Below are 19,847 nucleotides of genomic sequence, written 5' to 3'. Positions count from 1 at the left end.
CAAAAAAAACCCCCCCCCCCCCCCCCATTTTTTTTCTGTAATTGAAATAATGCTGAAATTTAAAATCGATGTAAATATTAGACGAAAAATGTAAACTTAAATAAAAATGAGAAACATTGGCAAGTACTAAGATTACTAAATTAAAAATGGAAACAAAAACTAAATAGAAATATATAGAAAACAAATCAAAATGACAAAGGCACATAACAAAATCACTAAAACAAACTAAAATTAAAATGAAAACTGGACATATAAAAAGCTCATTCAAAATTTTAAATACTATTAGTGCATAAGTAAGGCTGGGTGATATGGCCAAAAAATGATCCTGATCATTTAGATAGTCGATATCGATAATTATCACAATACATTTCACGTCTTTATTTCTTTTAAGTTTAAAGGCAGCTCCTAAGTGAAAGTTATAGAAACCAGACCATTAATTGTGCTTTTAAACCGCTTTTTGTGGTCAGAACGTGACAAACACTTTTTGAGTTCTTTACACTTTTCCAGTCAATTTTTCCATAGCAAAATAAATATCTTAATAGAAAAATTTATTTATGAATTTCTGCATGTTCTAATGAGTCATATTGTTTTAAATCCTGAAACAGGTTTGTGTTGCCTGACTTTGATGACGTGCATCTTCTGCACAATTTTCAGTGCAGGCTGCAATATTAATAATACTACATTTTTTTGTCTCTTAGAAATGCACATTTGACAGGAGCTTGAGTTGACAGTAGTAGTAGCAGCTTGAGTTAGGATGCAGATGTAAATTCATGTTCATTATCAAAAAGAGTAACATCTGTAAAAACTGTAACAACCTCATTTTTATATGGTGAAATTGAATTATTCTGACTGTTTGAGTTTTATTCAAATTAACCATTGGTCTTCCATAGTAGCACACATTTAGATCATGATACCAGTTAAATCCACACATATCGCACCTCAATACCATGGTACAAATGGAACGTTTTTAGGTATTTGTATGAAAAACAGTAGTCTGAATACATTTAGTATAAAAATAGCATAAACGCCATAGCTTAATCACAAAAATACTGTTATAATATTCCATTACTACTTTAATACATTTAATACATGTCTACATTAATAATATAATAAAATTTTATAGGAATTTCCAACATTTCTGTAAGTAAATTCTATAATTTTTGTAAGTTCAGTAATGTTTAATGTAACTATAATGAAAAATCGTACAAAAAATATGCAAACAGAATGTTAAAATAATAAATAAATTTACCTGTGAAAACTGGAGTGCTTTGCATTTAGAATGCACATTATATTGTCAAAATTTGTGTGACCCCCTGAAACAAAGTTACTGTGAAAACACCCTCTGATTTCCCACTTCGCCTCAGTGTATCTAGTTGTTTAATTTTGACCTGGAACATTTTTCCACCAAACATATGTGTGTGACGGTACGTGTGTGTGCGTGCAATTTCCTCTTCTTTCCGCTTCTTGTGTGACGGTAATTTTGTGTGCTTCCTGAAATATTCACTGCATTCCATAGTGTGGGGTTGTCTTGGTGTTTCATGTAGTTTTGTGAATGTGTGCGTTTTTAAATATCATACATTAGAAATCAATCATAAATCCCCATCAGGACAGTATGTGACATGTTGGGATAGGGAAGGCTGTGTATTTGACTCTGTGAGTTGAGAAGAGGCAATGTCCTTTCGATTGAGTAGTTCTGGTTTGTTCTGTACTCTCTGTAGTATGTTGATAAGGGTGGTTTATCTGTGAAAATGCTTTGTTTACATACCAAGTTTTAAAGGAATATTTCAGTCCAGAATGAACAATTTGACATCATTTACTCATCCACATCTCATTCCAATTGTATGTTATTTTATTTTTGTCTGTGAAATAGAGTGCTCTTTGGCAGAATATATATATAAAAAAATTAATAAGTCAAACAAATTATTAGTCTTTTTGTATGTTAAGTAGACCCAGTAGTGAACTATGTGAGAAAAAAACTGCTTCTTTTCATTCTGTTCCTGGCCTTGAAATTGGACTCCGATGTCAAGATAAACACTGAGAGATTTGCTTTTTAGAATGCACAATATAAGTGAAAGGGGTTCGCATTCACACTATCAAAATTCATGTGATTTTCTTTTTTCGTGAAACAGGGAAATCTTCTGCAGAATATCAGAGTTCTGTTTTGGAAAGTGGATGATCAGTCAAACAGATTATTGGCCCGTCTGTATGTTAAGTGGAGCCAAAAGTGAAAGTATAGTGGAAAAAGAATGCAATTCCTTTTTATATTCATTCTGTTCTTGGATTTGTAAGTGGACTCAGATCTCAGACTCAAAATAAAGTAAACACAAAGCTCTCCATAAAAGGATTTTCAATGTAGTCCGTATGATGTGTGCACTTTATTCCAAATACCATACCATACCATAAATTTGCATGAGGAAGAAAGTGATAGGGTATTAAAAATGAAATGTAAAATTCTGTCTGATATTGCTAAGCCAATTATTTTTAAGGTATGGTTGATAATTGAATATGGCAGATATTAAATGATATACTATTATGTCTAAATTAAAAATTAAAAGCTCACATGAACTATTTGACCTGTTAAATATAGGCATCACGGTATTATAATAAACAGTATGAAAAATATATATTTTTTATATTTACTGAAGATTACATTACAAGATTACAGACTAAGTGAGCGTCGATGAAAAAAAAAGATGAAAAATATATTTAAATGTAAAAAATAAACATCGGTTTAGTGGAAAAATGTGTCTCTGGCTACATTTTTGCCAAAGCAAAACTACAGAAAATGTACCTATGTTTCCAGCTGAAATGAAAACTGGAGGCAGTAAAAAACCAACAAGTTTTATTCCTTCTCACAAATGATCACAGGGCAGATTATTGATTAATATAGACCTATTTTGTGCGGTTCTATGTGCAGTTGCACAATGTGCCACATTTACCATAGTGCATGATTTGTTAACTAATACATTTAGGTGTTTGCATCACATAACCAGGGATTTGATTGTTGACGATTTGGCATGATCTTGGATTATTTGGTTCTTTGAAGCTCATCCTGGTCCGTAAACTTAAACCTGCTCGGGAGCTGGCTTACTTCATGTAAACAGGATTAGATTGCATCTTTTTAAGCAGAACTGATACTTAAAATCTGTCTGCTACCACCGCTACTTTATTATAAGAGTACCTTACTAATCCAGGAACAATCATTTAAAATAATAATAATAAAAAAATTAATTTAAACATAATATAATAATGTTGTGTAGTCTTTAATACTATATAGACACAGCCAGTTTTACTCACTGAAAGATTTATTCGTCATAAAATTATTACTTCATAATTGTATTCGAGTCTTACACACATGCTATACAGATAATGTAGAGTCGTGCATTAATTTTAGTGATGATCGCTATTATGGGAGTGGCTTGATGGAGCGCAGGAGATGCAGATAACATGAGCTTGACCCTTAAGAAACTTTAAATAATGCTGTCACGTAACAAATCTGTTCAAATATAAAATGAAATTGATTGCTAATTACTACATTGAAATCAAAATGTAAAGCCTGTACAAATATTACAAATCACGAATATAAATAATTGGGAACATTGTAAAAGATTAAAATAAAATAAAAACAGTGCACATTTCATTTATCTATTATAACATTTATGTAATTCTGTTCGCTTTGCTGTTTCCTTATAAACGTCCAGAAATTTGTCAAGGTTTTCGTCAGGTGTCTTTTTTAATTATATGATGTCATTACGTTGCTGTCTTGCCGCCAGCCAATCGCTGCATTGCTGATCGTGGTTTCAAGTATCGACACATAGCCCCTTTTAAACCAACCCATGAACGTGCAATTATCTCAGATAACTCAATCCAGCCATACTAATCATCAACAACAGGTGCGTTCGAAGAACCGAATTAGCCAGATCCTGGTTAGCACGATGATATCATCTTGGATGCGACATTTCATCTCGGATGTAATAAGTGACGTATGAAGAACGGGCCCCTGCTCCATATTTGTGGCTTTTCTGTAGTAAATAAACTTGCTCGGTTTGCATTAAGATACAATTCTTGTGAAACATGAGTCACAATAAAAGAGCTGAAAGACATGCAGAAGATCTAAAATGGCATGGTTGCGTCAGCAAATGCATTTTTATTTTTATATCACGTTTGTTTTTGCCTAACAAATGGTTAGGTTTAGTGTAGGTGGTGTATTTTTGTCACGAACATTAACCTTTTAGTGCAGCTCGCTAGCGTGATTTGTTCTACATCCTATGTAAAAAAACATTGCCACATTTACGTTCATCTGTTTCAGGGAAAATAATTAATTTGTTTTACTAATTACTATAGTAGGTATGTGTAACAAGGGCACTGTAAAATAAAGTGTTACCCTTTTGGATTATAGCACAGGAGCTATAAGGACTGATTTTATGGTGGCATTTTTCATTTTTGAATTTGAATGAGTAAGTATTCACAACATTTTATTTTTTGGGTGAACTATTGCTTTAGGTGATAAAGCATATGCTCAATTCATACGGGATGCATTCTTACGGGACAATGGCGAATGACTCTTATTCACCTCACCTCTAACTCACACTTTCTCTCTCACGCACATAAATATTTCTTATCTTGTAAGTATTTTAGTGTACTCAAACGGTTAGGCAGAGCAGCTGGGCGAAAGGATGACTGGATGGACCGATTGGAGGAAAGGCAAGGGAGGGTTTTTTGGCTGGAAGCATTAGATGTGAATCAGTATGTAGGTCGTGAGCTCATTGCTGTGCTTTGTAGTGCTGTTAGAAGTGGAGAGTCATGAATTATCCACTTCACTGAGTTGGATTTTGTTTGCAGTTATGCTACTGAAGTGCTTCATAAACTGGATTGCAGGGGTATCAGGTTGCCCGAGTTATAATTTAATAATATTTTGCAGCTTTTTGATGAGGAGGCAGTAAAATGCTGGCATGGAGCTCAGCTACAGGAACGCGAGAGTCCTTGTATTTAATTTGTATTCTTTATTTTTTCTGTACACTGCAGCAAGTCCATTTTTCTCTACTCACCCTGTCAGAAACAGTCATCTTCGTGGATACACATACATTATACACACACTCTTCCTCCCCAGTGTGCTTGTCACTTGAATACAGAGAGGGCTGAACAGACCACATTCATTATCCCGATATGTCAACCTGTGTCAGAGCTTCCCATTGGCTGAATGCTCATTAGGTTGATATGTCAGCCAGTGTCAGAAACCACCATTGGCTGATTGTATGGTGAAACTGAATTAATGTGTATATAGAGTAATGTGCATGTACAATTTAAATGGTCCTGTATGCATCTGGACATAATTTTTTAAAATATCAATATTTTAGATTATATATGCATATGTATAAGGGAAAATGTACACTGTTTTGCTTTTATCCAACATGACAAATCACAATCATAATAGAGTTGTATTCAATACAATAATACAATTAGAAAAGTGCTTTAAAGGGGTCATATGATTTTGCTAAAAATAACATTATTTTGTGGTTTAAGGTTCAAAAAACACATTATTTTCCACATAATGTACATTATTGTTTATCCTCTATGCCCCGCCTTTTTGAAACGCATCGATTTTAAATTTTTTACAAAGCTCATCGGTCTGAAAAGCAAGGTGTGCTGTGAATGGCCAGCTATCCAGTGCGTTATGATTGGCCGAATACCTCAAGCGTGTGACAGAAATGTTACGCCCCTTACCATACTGTGATGATGCCCTGTCAGGCCGGGGCAATGATTCAAAAACATGAAAACCCATTATAAACGAGGCATTCGTTGCAGCCAGTGGGGACATAATTATGGATTATAATGACTTATACTGTCTTTTTACGCGTCGCGTTGCATCGCGCCGTGTAAACATAAAACCATGTCTGCATTTGTGATCGGAGAAATGACAAACAACAAGCCCTAATCTACACTGCCCAAAAAACTTGCTTTAAATATAAAAAATATTAAATATAAAAAACGTACTTACAATCTGTGAGTCAGAACAGCCGGCATTGTAGTCTACTCTACCAGGATCAGGAAATGGTCCTCCATAAAATGTGCTGCACACATCTGAATATTTGGGTTGAAGGGTCCTTGAACAGTGTTGTAAATACAACTTAACCACTGATTTCTAGTCGTGTCCATTTTTGGAAGGCCAAACAAAGTAGTTTCGCTTTCACAACGAAACGTCACACACGCCGGCCTATAGTGAGCAGAGGCCGGGGGCTAGAGTGAGGAACGGCCGGAGGGCTAGAGTGAGCAGAGGCCCGGGGGCTAGAGTGAGGAACGGCTGGAGGAGGCTTGCGGCAACCACATGTGACGACCCCGAGCTGAACTCCGCTTCGTCCACGGTGAAAGCCGATCCGGCGATCCACAGCGCAATGTTGTTGTATTTCCTCAGCAGCCAGCGCGGATCAGCTCCAGGCATGACGAAGCAGATATCGTCCTCTTTTGGAAGACCAAACAAAGTAGTTTCGCTTTCACAACGAAACACACAGCGCCTCACGACAATACTACAGCGAGAATAAAAGTTACGCCTTCTTTCTTATGCGTTATGCAAATCTTCCCACATTGTGACGTAGATATGTGGGGGGGGTGTTAGAACGAGCCGTTTTAGGTAGGTGTGACTGACTCTTAACTTTTATAAAGAATATCTCTTTGGATTTGAGACTTTAGTCTTTGCAACTTTACAGATCTTCTTTATGCACCAAGAGCTTGTAACACTCCAAAGAGAAAGGCTAAATTTTAATCGCATCATATAATCCCTTTAAAAGAGTACTTTAAACAATTTTCTTCAGTCTAAAAATGTTTGAGTCAAATATCGACTAGCTGTTGGGTTACATGTTTACATTAAATTTTTTAACCCAAAAGTTGGGTTAGTCCATGTTGAAACAACCCAGCATTAGAGTGAAAGTGAAGTGACATGTGGCCAAGTATGGTGACCCATACTTGGAATTAGTGCTCTGCATTTACCCATCCAAAGTGCACACACACAGCAGTGAACACACACCCGGAGCAGTGGGCAGCCATTTATGCTGTGGCACCTGGGGAGCAGTTGGGGGTTCGGTGCCTTGCTCAAGGGCACCTCAGTCATGGTATTGAAGGTGGGAGAGAGCGCTGTACATTCATTCCCCCCACCTACAATCCCTGCCGGTACAAGACTCGAACCCACAGCCTTTGGGTTATGAGTCCGACTCTCTAACCATTAGGCCACGACTTCCCCAAGTGTATGTCACAACACATGACACTGTAGTTACACTGCAGGACATTTCAAGATATTTTGTTTCCAACAGTTAGACTCCCATAGATGTCATTTCAAACCTGTACACTCACAGAAAAAAAGGTATAAAAAACTACCACTGTGGTACCCTTTCAGAGAGTACAACGTTGTATCCTATTTACCCCTAAAGGGTGCATACAAATACCTTAAAGGTACATTCTGTATTAGTACCTAAAGTGTACATACAGGTATGTAAATGGTACATATTTGTACCTTTTGAAAAGGTACCACCCTAGTGACAGCTTTTGTACCTTTTATTTTGAGAGTGTATGACTTTCTTTTACTGCGGAACAGAAAAGATGAATGTTGGTAACCCAACAGTTTCTCATTGACTTCCACTGTATTTTTTTGTCCATATAATGGGAACCAAAACTGTTTAGTTGCCAACATTCTTCAAAATATCCTTTTATGTTCCACAGAAGAGAGAAATTCATGGCATGAACATGAGTGTGAGTAAATGATGACAGAATCACTACACATTTTGTCAGAAATAAGTTATGAGCAATACTGGGTTTCTTAGACTAATCTGTCCTGTGACAAACAGGTTTCACTCCACTATGCTCAAATTCAAATGAAAGAGAATATGAAAATATATATAAAATCAATCAAAATTCAGTCGCAAACATTTTAAAATGTATTTCAGCATTGTTGCTTTTATTTTATATATATTATATATAAAAAATATATTTATTAGTCCATATTGTTCAATTTGAAAAGTATTTCACAGTTCATGATTTTAATGCAGGAGAATTCTCACATTTTATTTAAAATGGACAAAATTACTCAATATAATTACTCAATATTATAACTCAATATGGCCGTTGACTTTCCGAACAGTAAAATTACAACTGCTTTTTGTAAACTTACTATATGTGTGTATGTAGTGTGGACATACATTAATAATACCTGAAAAACATATGTTTGTATATCCCTGAGTGTGTGCACGTACACGTGTCTGCTGGCATAATGCAGCTGAGCTGTGAAGTGTTTGTGTGTGTCTTTGCATGCACTCTCAGGGTTAGTGTGTGGGTTTAGTAGAATAAAGCCCCCTGGGTAACTGCTCAGTTGTGTTGCTATCAGAAAACATTCACATCCTCCTCCAAAAGCAGACCATGGTCCATGAGCAGAGAAGAGAGTGGGAGGGGAGAGAGACATGCCTCTATGGACATCATAGCTAAGGATGTCCTTGGACATAATCTCCCAAAGTTGAGCTCCCTTCCGAGATAAGCGTCATCTGCATTCCTCACTGATAGTGTCTTCAAACTGCATCACCTGCATAAGTTTGCTTCTCACAAAGCCTGTCTGGCTAAGATATTGCATTCTCAAAACAACTGATGGCCACAGAAGAACACCAGTCACATCCATACCCAGTTTTTTCTTCTCTGCAAACTTGCTAGATAGTACTGAGCACCTGTTAAGATATCATAATAACCCCCCCCCCCCCCCTAGACCCAGACAGACAGAATCCATCATGTAGTAAGGCAGGTCTTCGTAGACCTTATGTAGAACCCTGCTAAAAAACAATAGAAACCATCACACAAATTCTAATGGTTTCCACTACAAATACCATTACAAAGATTACAAACCGTCAACTTTTAACCATGTGTGTTATGGGACATATTCCATTAGGATTTAGTGGTTTTAACAAGCCATCATTATAGAAGGCGACCAATTACCAGTAGAGACCAACAGTCACCATTACAGTTTTCATTAAAACCAGTACAATTCCCATTATAGCCAGTAAAACCATTACAAATTCTGTGATGGTTTCTATAGTTTTTTTTCAGCAGGGAAATGTTAATGTCAGACAAAAGAAAATAGACATCAAATCGGATCAAATAGAATGTGGGAGTATTGAACTTTTTTTTTTTTTGCCACTTTATAGGGAGTGAACAGTTAAATACACACATGTGTCAAAATGCCCGTCTTTGCAAGTATCCTCATAAACGCAGTAATTTAAGTCTTAAGTGAAGCTGAGAAAGAAAGCACATGTGGCAGTATATTGGATCAGGGCAGCTCTTAAAGTGACAGCAGTCTAATATTCCTGCTCTCTGTCATTCATGTTAATCAAACAACAAAAGAGAGAAAATCTCTCATTGCTCTTGACTAAATCACTTTTTTTGTAACTTTTGTTTTATACATGTGATTACTTTATACAATGTATGTAGCATTTCTTATTAATTTGTTTTAATAGTTTTTTGTCCTATTGCTTGTAATTAGTTTCTTATTCTTTTTAAGTAGTGCTGTAACGTAATTGGTGACAATTGTGGTAAAACCACTGTAACGCAAGGCCTTGAGTGAGCTACTGCTTTTATGAAACTATAGGCTTGTTTGTACTGTAAAATGTATATTAATACTCCAAGCTGCCAAGAAGAAGATGATCATATATACAGTATACATATAGACCTATATAAATATATATGAGAGAGAGGTAATTTAATTTTGTGAATGCACTGGCTTTGAACAAGGCTCATCTAATCAGATCTTCTTCTCATTTTTTATAATATTATATTAGAAAAACATAAAAAATATATATTTTAGAATATTTAAGGTACTCATATTTTGAAATATCTAGTTATTTATTCTACCATTTTATTTCCTAATCCTTACATAATGCTGTGTTTGTCTTATTTTTTGTCTTTCTTTCTCATTTCAACTCTTCCTGCCTCTGACTTTTTAGCTGCACAGAGTGAGCAGAGGGAGTGTGCGTACACAGAAAAGCCACATGGAGAGGGACGTGTCTTTCTTGAGAACTCCACCATTCGCTGTAATCAAGGAGGTCACTGCTTTGGACTCTGGGTGAAAAAGAACAATGAAATTCTGCTAGAGAAGCAAGGTACATAAATTCATTCCACGCATTCACACACAAATCACTTTACAGTCAGTCTCACCTTGATTTACTCCATTTGAAACAGGTTGCTGGACAAATGTAGGTGAATATCAGGAGTGCTATGACCGCTGCGTGGTGACCAGCCCACCGTCAATGGCCAAGAATGGAACGCTTCGATTCTGCTGCTGCAAAAAAGACATGTGCAACCTGAACTTCACTGAGGACTTCCCACCTCCTCCCCCCACCACCGTACAGCCTCTACGTGAGTTGTGTGTGTGTGTGTGTGTGGTTCATAGACATACAGAGAGTGTTCAGCAAACGGAAACAAATGAGTTTGAGTGAAAGATGTGTTTGTACTAACAGTAGGTACAAATGAAAGACAGGGTTGAATTTGATTAATTATTTGTAAATTTTATTTAATTATTAATGTTAATTTTATAGCACTCTGACAAACTATTTGTTAATCCGAGTTCATTATCTGGTCCATGATCTAACGTTTTGTCTTTTAATCCTTCAAGATTCCCGCCATCTTTACAGAGAGGAAGCCATAGTTGCAGCATTAGCAACTGTGTTCATGGTTGCTGTCCTTGTCATTCTGCTTTTTTCCGGCTACCGCATGCTAAGAGGTGCGTTACTGTAGTAATGTTATGATGCTTTTCATGTATGATTCAATCCTGCCAACGAAATTACCTATGAGCATGTGGATTTATATACCTATGTGTATTCCAGGACATGGTAAACACTCTCTGCATACCTTGGATATTCTGGAGACTGCGCTTTCCCCTCCTTCTCTGGATTTAGACAACCTAGTGCTGCTGGAGGTGACCAATCACAGCTTCATTCTTTTTTCTGCCTCATTTACGCAAATAATAAATAATATATAATAAAATAATATATAATATATAATTTATTAAATAAAAAAATTTAATATCTGCTTAAAAAACCCAGGAGACCCATAGTCCTGTTGTAAATATTAAAGTGAAAGTAAGGGCATTTGTCAAGTCACAAAAGAATTCTATTTTAAAATCAATTTTATTTTTAACTTTCTATTCATCAAAGAATCCTGAAAGAATCCATTCTTTTTTACAAAAATATTAAGCAGCACAGCCGTTTTCAACAGCGATAATAAGAAATGTTTCTTCAGCACCAAATCAACATATTAAAATGATTTCTGGAGGATCATCACAGGAATAAATTACACTTTAAAACCTATTAAAATAGGAAACAGTTATTTTAAATGGTAATAATAGTTTATAATATTAATGTTTTACAGTATTTTTGATCATGTAAATGCAGCCTTGTGTGAGCATAAGAGACTTAAATATTTAAAAAATCTTACTGGCACCAAGGATTTGAACATTAGAATATTTCTTTCTTTTCCTCACAGCTGATTGGCCGGGGCCGGTATGGAACAGTATATCGCGGTTCACTGGAGGACCGATCTGTGGCAGTGAAAGTTTTTGTTTCTGCTAACCGGCAGCAGTTTACTAATGAGCGTATGATTTATCACCTCCTCCTGGATCATGAGAACGTAGCACACTTCTTAGAGAGCGAGGAACGTGTCGGTACAGAAGGTCGGACAGAGTTTCTCCTCTTGCTGGAGTTTTACCCACATGTGAGTATCGCAAGAACACTGAGGAACCCAAACTAGCCACCCAAAAAGTAACAAACGCAAAAACTCAAGTCTAATTCCAGATTGCTTATTTTTTTCCTCTGAGCCATTTAGTCTGTTCCTGTTTTTTTCTCTCACATTCCTTCTTCTCTACATCACAGTTTCAAAGCGCACACATTTATTTTGTGGTTATATTTAGAGACCCGAGGGATCTTATGTCATGTTTGATCTTGTGGTAACAGCATCTCACAAGTATAATGCGATATTCCTTCAGTTTTCCTCTGTGACTTTTTTCATCCTCTCGTTCTTTTTTTTTTTTGGACTTGGAACAAGGAAAAGGTTACAATTTAGCAGAATATCCTCATTTTACCTCTCGCCACATACTCACACCCACAACACACTCTCTCGATATTATGGAGGAAGAGAGAGATTATTGACTAAGCTGAGAAGTTTTCAATTATTCATAACCGTGGGCTTTCAGCCTGTACTTCCTGTGGGCTAACCTCAAGCCAGGTTTCCATAGCGACAGGAGGCATCCCTGAGGTAGTCCTGAGGTATGGTAGGAGTGCATACATTTTGAGATACACCGCCGCTTTTCTTTCTTGCTCTGCGCTTTAATCTCGTCCTCCCTCGCTTCTCCCTCCTCTTCCCCTCCTCTGCCCCCCCACTCTGTTTTTCCTGTGCGTTCCTCCCTGTATTTTGCAGATGATTTCCTCTGAATAGAGTACTCCCTCTGTCTTTCCCAGGGCTCTCTGTGCACGTATCTGTGCAGGCAGACTGTGGACTGGCTGAGCTGCTGTCGTTTGGCTCTGTCTGTCACCAGAGGGTTGGCGTACCTGCACACAGAGATACAGAGAGGGGGTGAGACACAAAATAACAAATACATTCATATTTCAGACAATTGTCGTTCCAAACCTGAGCTCTTTCCTCTGTGAAATACAAAAGCAGAATGTTGATGAATATAGTGGCCACTCTTTTTCATACAATTATGATATACACTTCTTTTCAAAAGTTTAGAGCCAGTAAGATTTTTTTGGGAAAGATATTAATATTATAATGCAGCAAGCACACATTACGTTGATCAAAAGCAAAAGTAAAGACATTTATAATGTTACATTTCTATTGAAAATAGAATAGGATGTGATAGTGGGTGTGTGCGCTTTATTTATAGCTTTAGTCTGAGAAAGCAGGAAGGCAGGGATGGGGCGTAATTCTCAATGCTTTTTTTTGTTTTCTTTGTCTTTGTTTCAGTGTGAAAGGCTCTAAAAGTGTTCAGATTTGATTTAGTTTCAAAAAATGCATGGAAATGAAAGGCATAAAAACTGCGACAGAAAGAGAGACTAAAGAAAGAAAGAAAGTGATGCTATGTCTTCATCTTCAGTGCAGTCATCCTGATATATAATGACAGATGCTTTTTTTAACTCTCTGAAACTGGCCAAACTTCCACATACAAATGCACACTCATATATACTCTCATACACCGCATTATTATATAACAAAGTGGACTGGCTCTAAAATCTGTTTGGATGGGCCACTTCCAAACCAATATTGGTTATCAAACAGATATTCATTTCACAAAACAGTGACCACTACTTATGACAGTGTAGAGAGTTTAATGACCTATATTACCTATATTAGTAATCAGTAAATAAATGCAATTATTTACGGATAAAAATACATTAAAAACTAAATGATAAAATAAACATTTAATAAAATAGTCATTTTTTTATTATATATTTCAGTGGCTTTTGTAAAACAGAGGAAACAAACAGAAGCCACTCAAAGCTGTGCATTAAATTGATTTACTGTATTTTTAAGTGTTTTAAGCACTTGTGCCTAACTGGACCACTTACATTGGTAAAATCCCTGTTACATAGGTTATTTCTGGAGACACAAGTGGCTCCTAGTGCTCTCTAGTGGTAATTCTGATATTATGATTCACTCTCGTGTAATTTTCTCTCCTCTCTCATCCCACTCACTGCCTTCAATCTCTCTTTTCCTTCCCTCTGCTCTTCTCATTGTTAGATGTGTATAAACCGGCCGTGTCCCACCGGGATCTGAACAGTAGGAATGTGCTGGTGAAGACAGATGGCTCATGTGTGATCAGTGATTTTGGACTTTCCATGATTCTGACGGGAAAGAGACCGCCTGGGCATGGAGAAGAGGACAACAGTGCCATCAGTGAGGTCAGCAAACAGCAATTTAGAATGGTCCAGTCTGAACCAACCCAGCAAAATCTAAAGCAGACCAGTGATTTGGACAATAATACCTCGGACTAATCATATGTTTTACCTCTTCATCTCACTCAATAGGTGGGTACAGTGCGATACATGGCTCCAGAAGTGTTAGAAGGGGCAGTCAATCTAAGAGATTGTGAGTCAGCGCTGAAACAAGTGGATGTTTATGCACTGGGTCTGCTTTACTGGGAGACCTTCATGCGGTGTGCGGACCTCTTCCCAGGTACCACACACACACACATGTACACATGCAGATCTTTCCATGTCACAGCTGCTGTTTGTACTCAATAAAAATCTTCTATCTCACTAGGTGAGACAGTTCCAGCTTTTCAGATGGCGTTTCAGGCAGAGGTGGGTAATCACCCTACCATAGAAGACATGCAGGCACTTGTGTCCCGAGAAAAAGAAAGACCCAAATTCCCAGAGGCCTGGAAGGAAAATAGCCTGGTGAGAAATTAAGATGTGAACACACACAGATGCTGCTTATCAACTTTAGTGGACTAAAATAGATTTGTTGATGTTGATGTATGTGCCTGTGTTTATCTGCAGACGGTGCACTCTCTGAAAGAGACTATGGAAGACTGCTGGGATCAGGATGCTGAAGCCCGACTGACGGCTCAGTGTGCAGAGGAGAGACTTGCTGAACTGCTTCTTATCTGGGACAGGGAAAAATCAGTCAGTCCTGCTCTTAACCCCAGTACTGCACTGTTTAACCACAGGTAATCAATAACCAATATTTACTTTACAGTCACAGGTAATCAAAAACGAATAATTATTGACCATTCACTGTACAACCACAGGTAATCAATACCCAGTAATTACTGACCACTGACTGTATAACCACAGGTAATCAATAACCAATAATTATTGAACACTGACTGTATTACCAGAGGTAATCAATAACCAATATTTACCATACAATCACAGGGAATCAAAAAACAATAATTATTGACCACTCACTGTACAACCACAGGTAATCAATAACCAATAATTACTGACCACTCAATGTACAACCAAAGGTAATCAATAACCAATATTTACCATACAATCACAGGGAATCAAAAAACAATAATTATTGACCACTCACTGTACAACCACAGGTAATCAATAACCAATAATTACTGACCACTCAATGTACAACCACAGTTAATCAATAACCAATATTTACCAAACAATCACAGGTAATCAAAAACCAATAATTACTGACCACTGACTGTACAACCACAGGTAATCAATAACCAATATTTACCATACAATCACAGGTAATCAAAAACCAATAATTACTGACCACTCACTGTATAAGCACAGATAATCAATAACCAATAATTACTGACCTCTCACTGTACAACCACATGTAATCAATAACCAATATTTACCAAACAATCACAGGTAATCAAAAACCAATACTTACTGACCATTCACTGTATAAGCACAGATAATCAATAACCAATAATTACTGACCACTCACTGTACAACCACAGGTAATCAATAACCAGTAATTACTGTACAACCACAGGTAATAAATAACAAATAATTATTATCCAACCATATAGTATACACATACTATACACAGGTAATCAGTAACCTATAATCACTGACCACTAACTGTATAACCTGAAAATTATCAATAACCAATAATCACTCACCATTCACTTTATAGATGCAGGTAATAAGTAACCAATAATTACTGACTACTCACTCTACAACCACAGGTAATCAGTAACCAATAACTATTGTACAACCACAGGTAATCAGTAATCTATAATCACTGACCATTAACTGTATAACCAACCACAGGTAATCAGTAACCAATAATTACTGTACACCCACAGGTATCAATAACAAGTAACCTATAATCACTGACCATTCACTGTACAGCTACAGGCAATCAATAATCAATCAATAACCAATAATCACTGACCACTCACTATATAACCAGACAATTTTTCAATAACCAATAATCACTGACCACTCACTATATAACCCAAAAAATTTTCAGTAACCAATAATCACTGACCACTCACTACAGGTAATGAATAACTAATAATTAGTGTACAACTGCAAATAATCAACATACAGCAGTTAATCAGTCATTGCTGACCATTCACTGTACAACCAGAGGTAACCAACAGTCATTGACAACTCACTATACGACCACAGGTAATCAATAATCACTGACTAATCACTGTACAACCACGGGTAATCAATAACCAGAAATCATTGATCACTCACTGTACAACCAGCGGTAACCAATAATCACTGACTCACTGTATGATCACAAGTAATTAGAAATCACTGACCAATAGCAACAGTGACCAAATGTACAACAACAGGTAATCTGTCATACTGACCACTTACTCTACATACACAGGTAATCAGTAACCAGTAATCACTGACCACTCACTGTAAAACTGCAGATAATCAGCAATCACTGATTGAACAACCTCATTATTGCACTGTACGACCACAAGCAATAAATAACCAGTACTTGCTGCATAACTAATGAAAATCCAAAGGCAATAATATCTTAACTTTAACAATGCATTCAAACAATTAATTCAACCATGCGTAATTAATAATTAATAATGCACAATGCACATTCCCAGTTAAAAAGTCTGTAGAACTCCAGAAAAATAATAAATAATTAGCACAAACAGTCACAAATCATGGTCAATTGTTGTCATTTGCAATGTGCATAAGTCTATGTAGGCCTTTATCTTACAGTAAGTGATTCTTATTTCAACTTAAATTTTCTAGGAACTTCTCTACTGGAAGGCAGATGCCTAAGGTGGGTTCTTTCCTTGAGCACTCATCTACAAACACTGAAGACCAGGAGGGCACTGATAAACCCCTCCACAATGACACCTCAATGGACCCACCCTCGGTGGGAGGGTCTAACCCTGCAGAGAAGAACAGGAACTGCATCAACTATGAGTGGCAGCAGGCCCAATCACGAACGTCTGGGACAGAAACCTCCTTCCCTACTCCTGTCTCTGAGTCCTGCAATGCCACACAGCTTCCACCAGTGGGCAACAGTGTCCCTCCCTGTGCTCAGCTGACCCAGGAAGACCTGGAGATACCAAAACTGGACCCAAGTGAAGTCCAGAGGAACTTGAGAGAGAGCTCTGAAGAGAGCCTGATGGAGCTTTCGCAGAAGCAGTTCTGCTCTCCGGAAACATCGACCTCACATGGCGTATTTTACCCCCTCATGAAGATGGTTTCTGAGGTTTCAGGGTCACAGGGTTCTGGTCGGCTTACTGACACCCCTATAACCATCCTACCTAAGCAGCAGAATGTTCCTAAGAGGCCGAGTAGCCTAAGTCTCCATGCTAAGCCTTCTGGGAAAATACCCGCCTTGTCATCTTCATCACTGCGGATGAAGTTTGGGAAACTCGGAAAGTCGAATTTGAAGAAAGTCGAGATGGGTGTGGCTAAAGCCAGTGCGGTCAGAGCGGCACATGAGGCCAGGCCGATTACTGTTGCCAACAACGATGCTGCGGCAGCAGTGAGTAAATATGCGAACGGAGCAGCACCTGAGTCAGCAGGAAGTGCAGCCAATGCCGCTGATGTCCGTTGGAAGGGCGCCATGAGTTCAGAGGACTTGACCTTTGGCCTCTTGAACACTAGCCCTGACGAGCAAGAACCTCTTCTGAGAAGAGAGGCGCATCCTGACAATGCGAACAACAACAACAGCAATAACAACAATGGCGAGGGAGAGGGTGAGGGAGACACTGAGGGTGGAGGAGAGGGAGGAGAGAACAGTGAGAATGTTGGTCCAACTGGAGATGCTCCATCAGCTTCTACCGTGGAGCCTGTTGCGCTGCCCGGCCCGTGTCCTGCCCCAACCGTGGTTCCTCCACAGGCACAACCCCAAGCTCAGACACAAGGAGAGGCCCTGCTCAGACAGAACCGTGTGCGCAGACCTGAGAGACCCAACTCACTAGATCTGTCCATGACCACACTGCCATTACTAGGTGAGTATCAATGCTTAAACTCAACTTATTTTAACTAAATTTGCCCTTTTGAATGCAAAATATGTACTTTTTTGCAGAACCAAAGAGTTTTTTTCAAGGGGTCCTAATTCTACTTGATATTGCAAACTTGATATTAGTATTTTTATCATATTATCTTGTGTTGTCATAATTATAAACAAGCTGGTTTGTAGAGCATTCTACCTTTTTAAACCATTGCACCACTAGTTTTATCTCACTTTATTATTCTTCTAGTTGTTTACGTACTGCGGTGAATGAATTAGAAGTCTCGCACCTTCACAGAAAATAGCTTTACTTTCATGTTGCAAACTAAGATAATAGAATTTGGCAACAAAAATCAATTGAGTTGAAGAATTGTGACATTTCTGGGCCTTTAAGACACTGCTTATGTATTTGATCTATTTTATGTAGCTTATATATTTCTTCTGTTAATTTCTACAAAGTTTTCCAAATGTTCTTTTTGTCTATTTAAGAGCTCTGACAATATCTGTCAAGCTTCCTGTAACAGTGGATAATAATTATTGCTATTTAACATATGATAACATGATCTAAAGTTACATTAATAAATAGTAGTTTTTATATTTAGTGGTATTTTATGTGTAGTTGAATGGGATAGCTGGATAGTGTCAGCCAGGGTTGACCCATTTATTGTGACCTCCTCAAAATTAAAATAATAGAGAGAAATATTGTCAAGTTACACTGTATACCCCTATCGGCAATACTATTCATCCACTGTTTCACTATTTTCATTATATCGTTTCATATACTTGTGCAGAAGGTCGCCACTTTTGGGTGTGGTTCACGTGGGACCAAAGATTTGCGGTCCGCCACTGCACTAATGCTATTAGCTAATGTATTTTAACAGATAATTATTTGCTTTTTTAAATTAGTTCGATTTCATGTACGGTATATAATGAGTTATTTTATATATTAACATTTTATCAAAATGACTGGTTAAAATCTGAGTGGCTGGTAAAATTGGACGTTCACTAGCCAAAGCTAATTTACCACCCTTTTCATATTTTAATTTTTATTGTTAACAATCATTTTTGATGTTTACACCAATATGTTCACTCTTACAGGCCTTTTTTCCTGAAACATGAACATAATGGGTTACACTTTATTTTAAGGTGTCCTTGTTACAGTGTAATTATACATTTAAGTACTGAGTAATATTAATGAACTACATGTACTTACTATATGGTTAGGATTAGGGTTTGTCTTAGGGTTACTAGCGTGTAATTATGCATAATTGATTGTTATTATAATAGTAAGTACATGTAACGTGTAACAAGAACACCTTAAAATAAAGTGTTACCGCATAATGAATTGCTCTGTAAATGGTTTGAAAAAATATTTCGTTTTGGAACAATTTACACATAAATCCAATGAATGAGGCCCATTGTTTTACATTTTAAAATGACGTTTATGTTGTAATCTCTTGGTTCACCCACAGAAGGCAAGTCTGCCGTTGACGTGACAGAGGGATCAGGAGATAAAATCAAGAAGCGAGTGAAGACACCTTATGCTCTGAAGAAGTGGCGTCCTGCCAGCTGGGTTATCACCACAGATACACTGGCTGCTGAAGTCAACAACAACAGACTTCATGGAGGGCCCGGTCAGAACCAGAATCAGGCCGGTACCAGCAGACCTAAATCAGCCTCTGCCGTGCATCTAGGTAGTCGGGGAGGATCTCGCTTCTCAGATCCCAATGACTGTGACTTTTGAACATAAACCTCACTTTGCTCTTGAAAAAAATTTCAAATCAAACAGTCTAAAGTTTGTGGAGACAAGTGTGGACTGGACCATATAAATGTCTTAAATTTAACCCCAGTTGTAAGCACAGTAAGAGTCTTAGTGGATTTACATTGAAAAGAGCTATGCA

The 19,847-nt window shown here is 37.4% G+C and overlaps 1 protein-coding gene across 2 annotated transcripts in view; it reads left to right on the top strand.

The window, feature by feature from the left end:
* LOC107555441 (bone morphogenetic protein receptor type-2-like) overlaps positions 1-19,802 on the top strand; it is a 22,573-nt gene extending 2,771 nt beyond the window's left edge. The window contains exons 2-13 of one of the 2 annotated variants that reach the window (XM_016238248.1): positions 9,972-10,127; positions 10,207-10,383; positions 10,640-10,747; positions 10,851-10,942; positions 11,509-11,736; positions 12,480-12,594; positions 13,759-13,919; positions 14,046-14,193; positions 14,281-14,417; positions 14,520-14,689; positions 16,728-17,944; positions 19,422-19,802. In XM_016238248.1, the coding sequence (XP_016093734.1) occupies positions 9,972-10,127; positions 10,207-10,383; positions 10,640-10,747; positions 10,851-10,942; positions 11,509-11,736; positions 12,480-12,594; positions 13,759-13,919; positions 14,046-14,193; positions 14,281-14,417; positions 14,520-14,689; positions 16,728-17,944; positions 19,422-19,690 (2,978 nt within the window). In that variant the 3' untranslated portion in view covers positions 19,691-19,802. Of the gene's footprint in view, positions 1-9,971; positions 10,128-10,206; positions 10,384-10,639; positions 10,748-10,850; positions 10,943-11,508; positions 11,737-12,479; positions 12,595-13,758; positions 13,920-14,045; positions 14,194-14,280; positions 14,418-14,519; positions 14,690-16,727; positions 17,945-19,418 lie in introns of both variants that reach the window. The other variant, XM_016238247.1, reaches the window with a different exon arrangement.
* Positions 19,803-19,847: the final 45 nt, after the last annotated feature.

This window comes from Sinocyclocheilus grahami, unplaced genomic scaffold (assembly GCF_001515645.1).
Source record: "Sinocyclocheilus grahami isolate Dianchi unplaced genomic scaffold, SAMN03320097.WGS_v1.1 scaffold534.1, whole genome shotgun sequence".
Classification (NCBI taxonomy): domain Eukaryota; kingdom Metazoa; phylum Chordata; class Actinopteri; order Cypriniformes; family Cyprinidae; genus Sinocyclocheilus; species Sinocyclocheilus grahami.
Note: the sequence above shows the minus strand (reverse complement) of the source record. Positions and strands in the feature narration are given on the sequence as shown.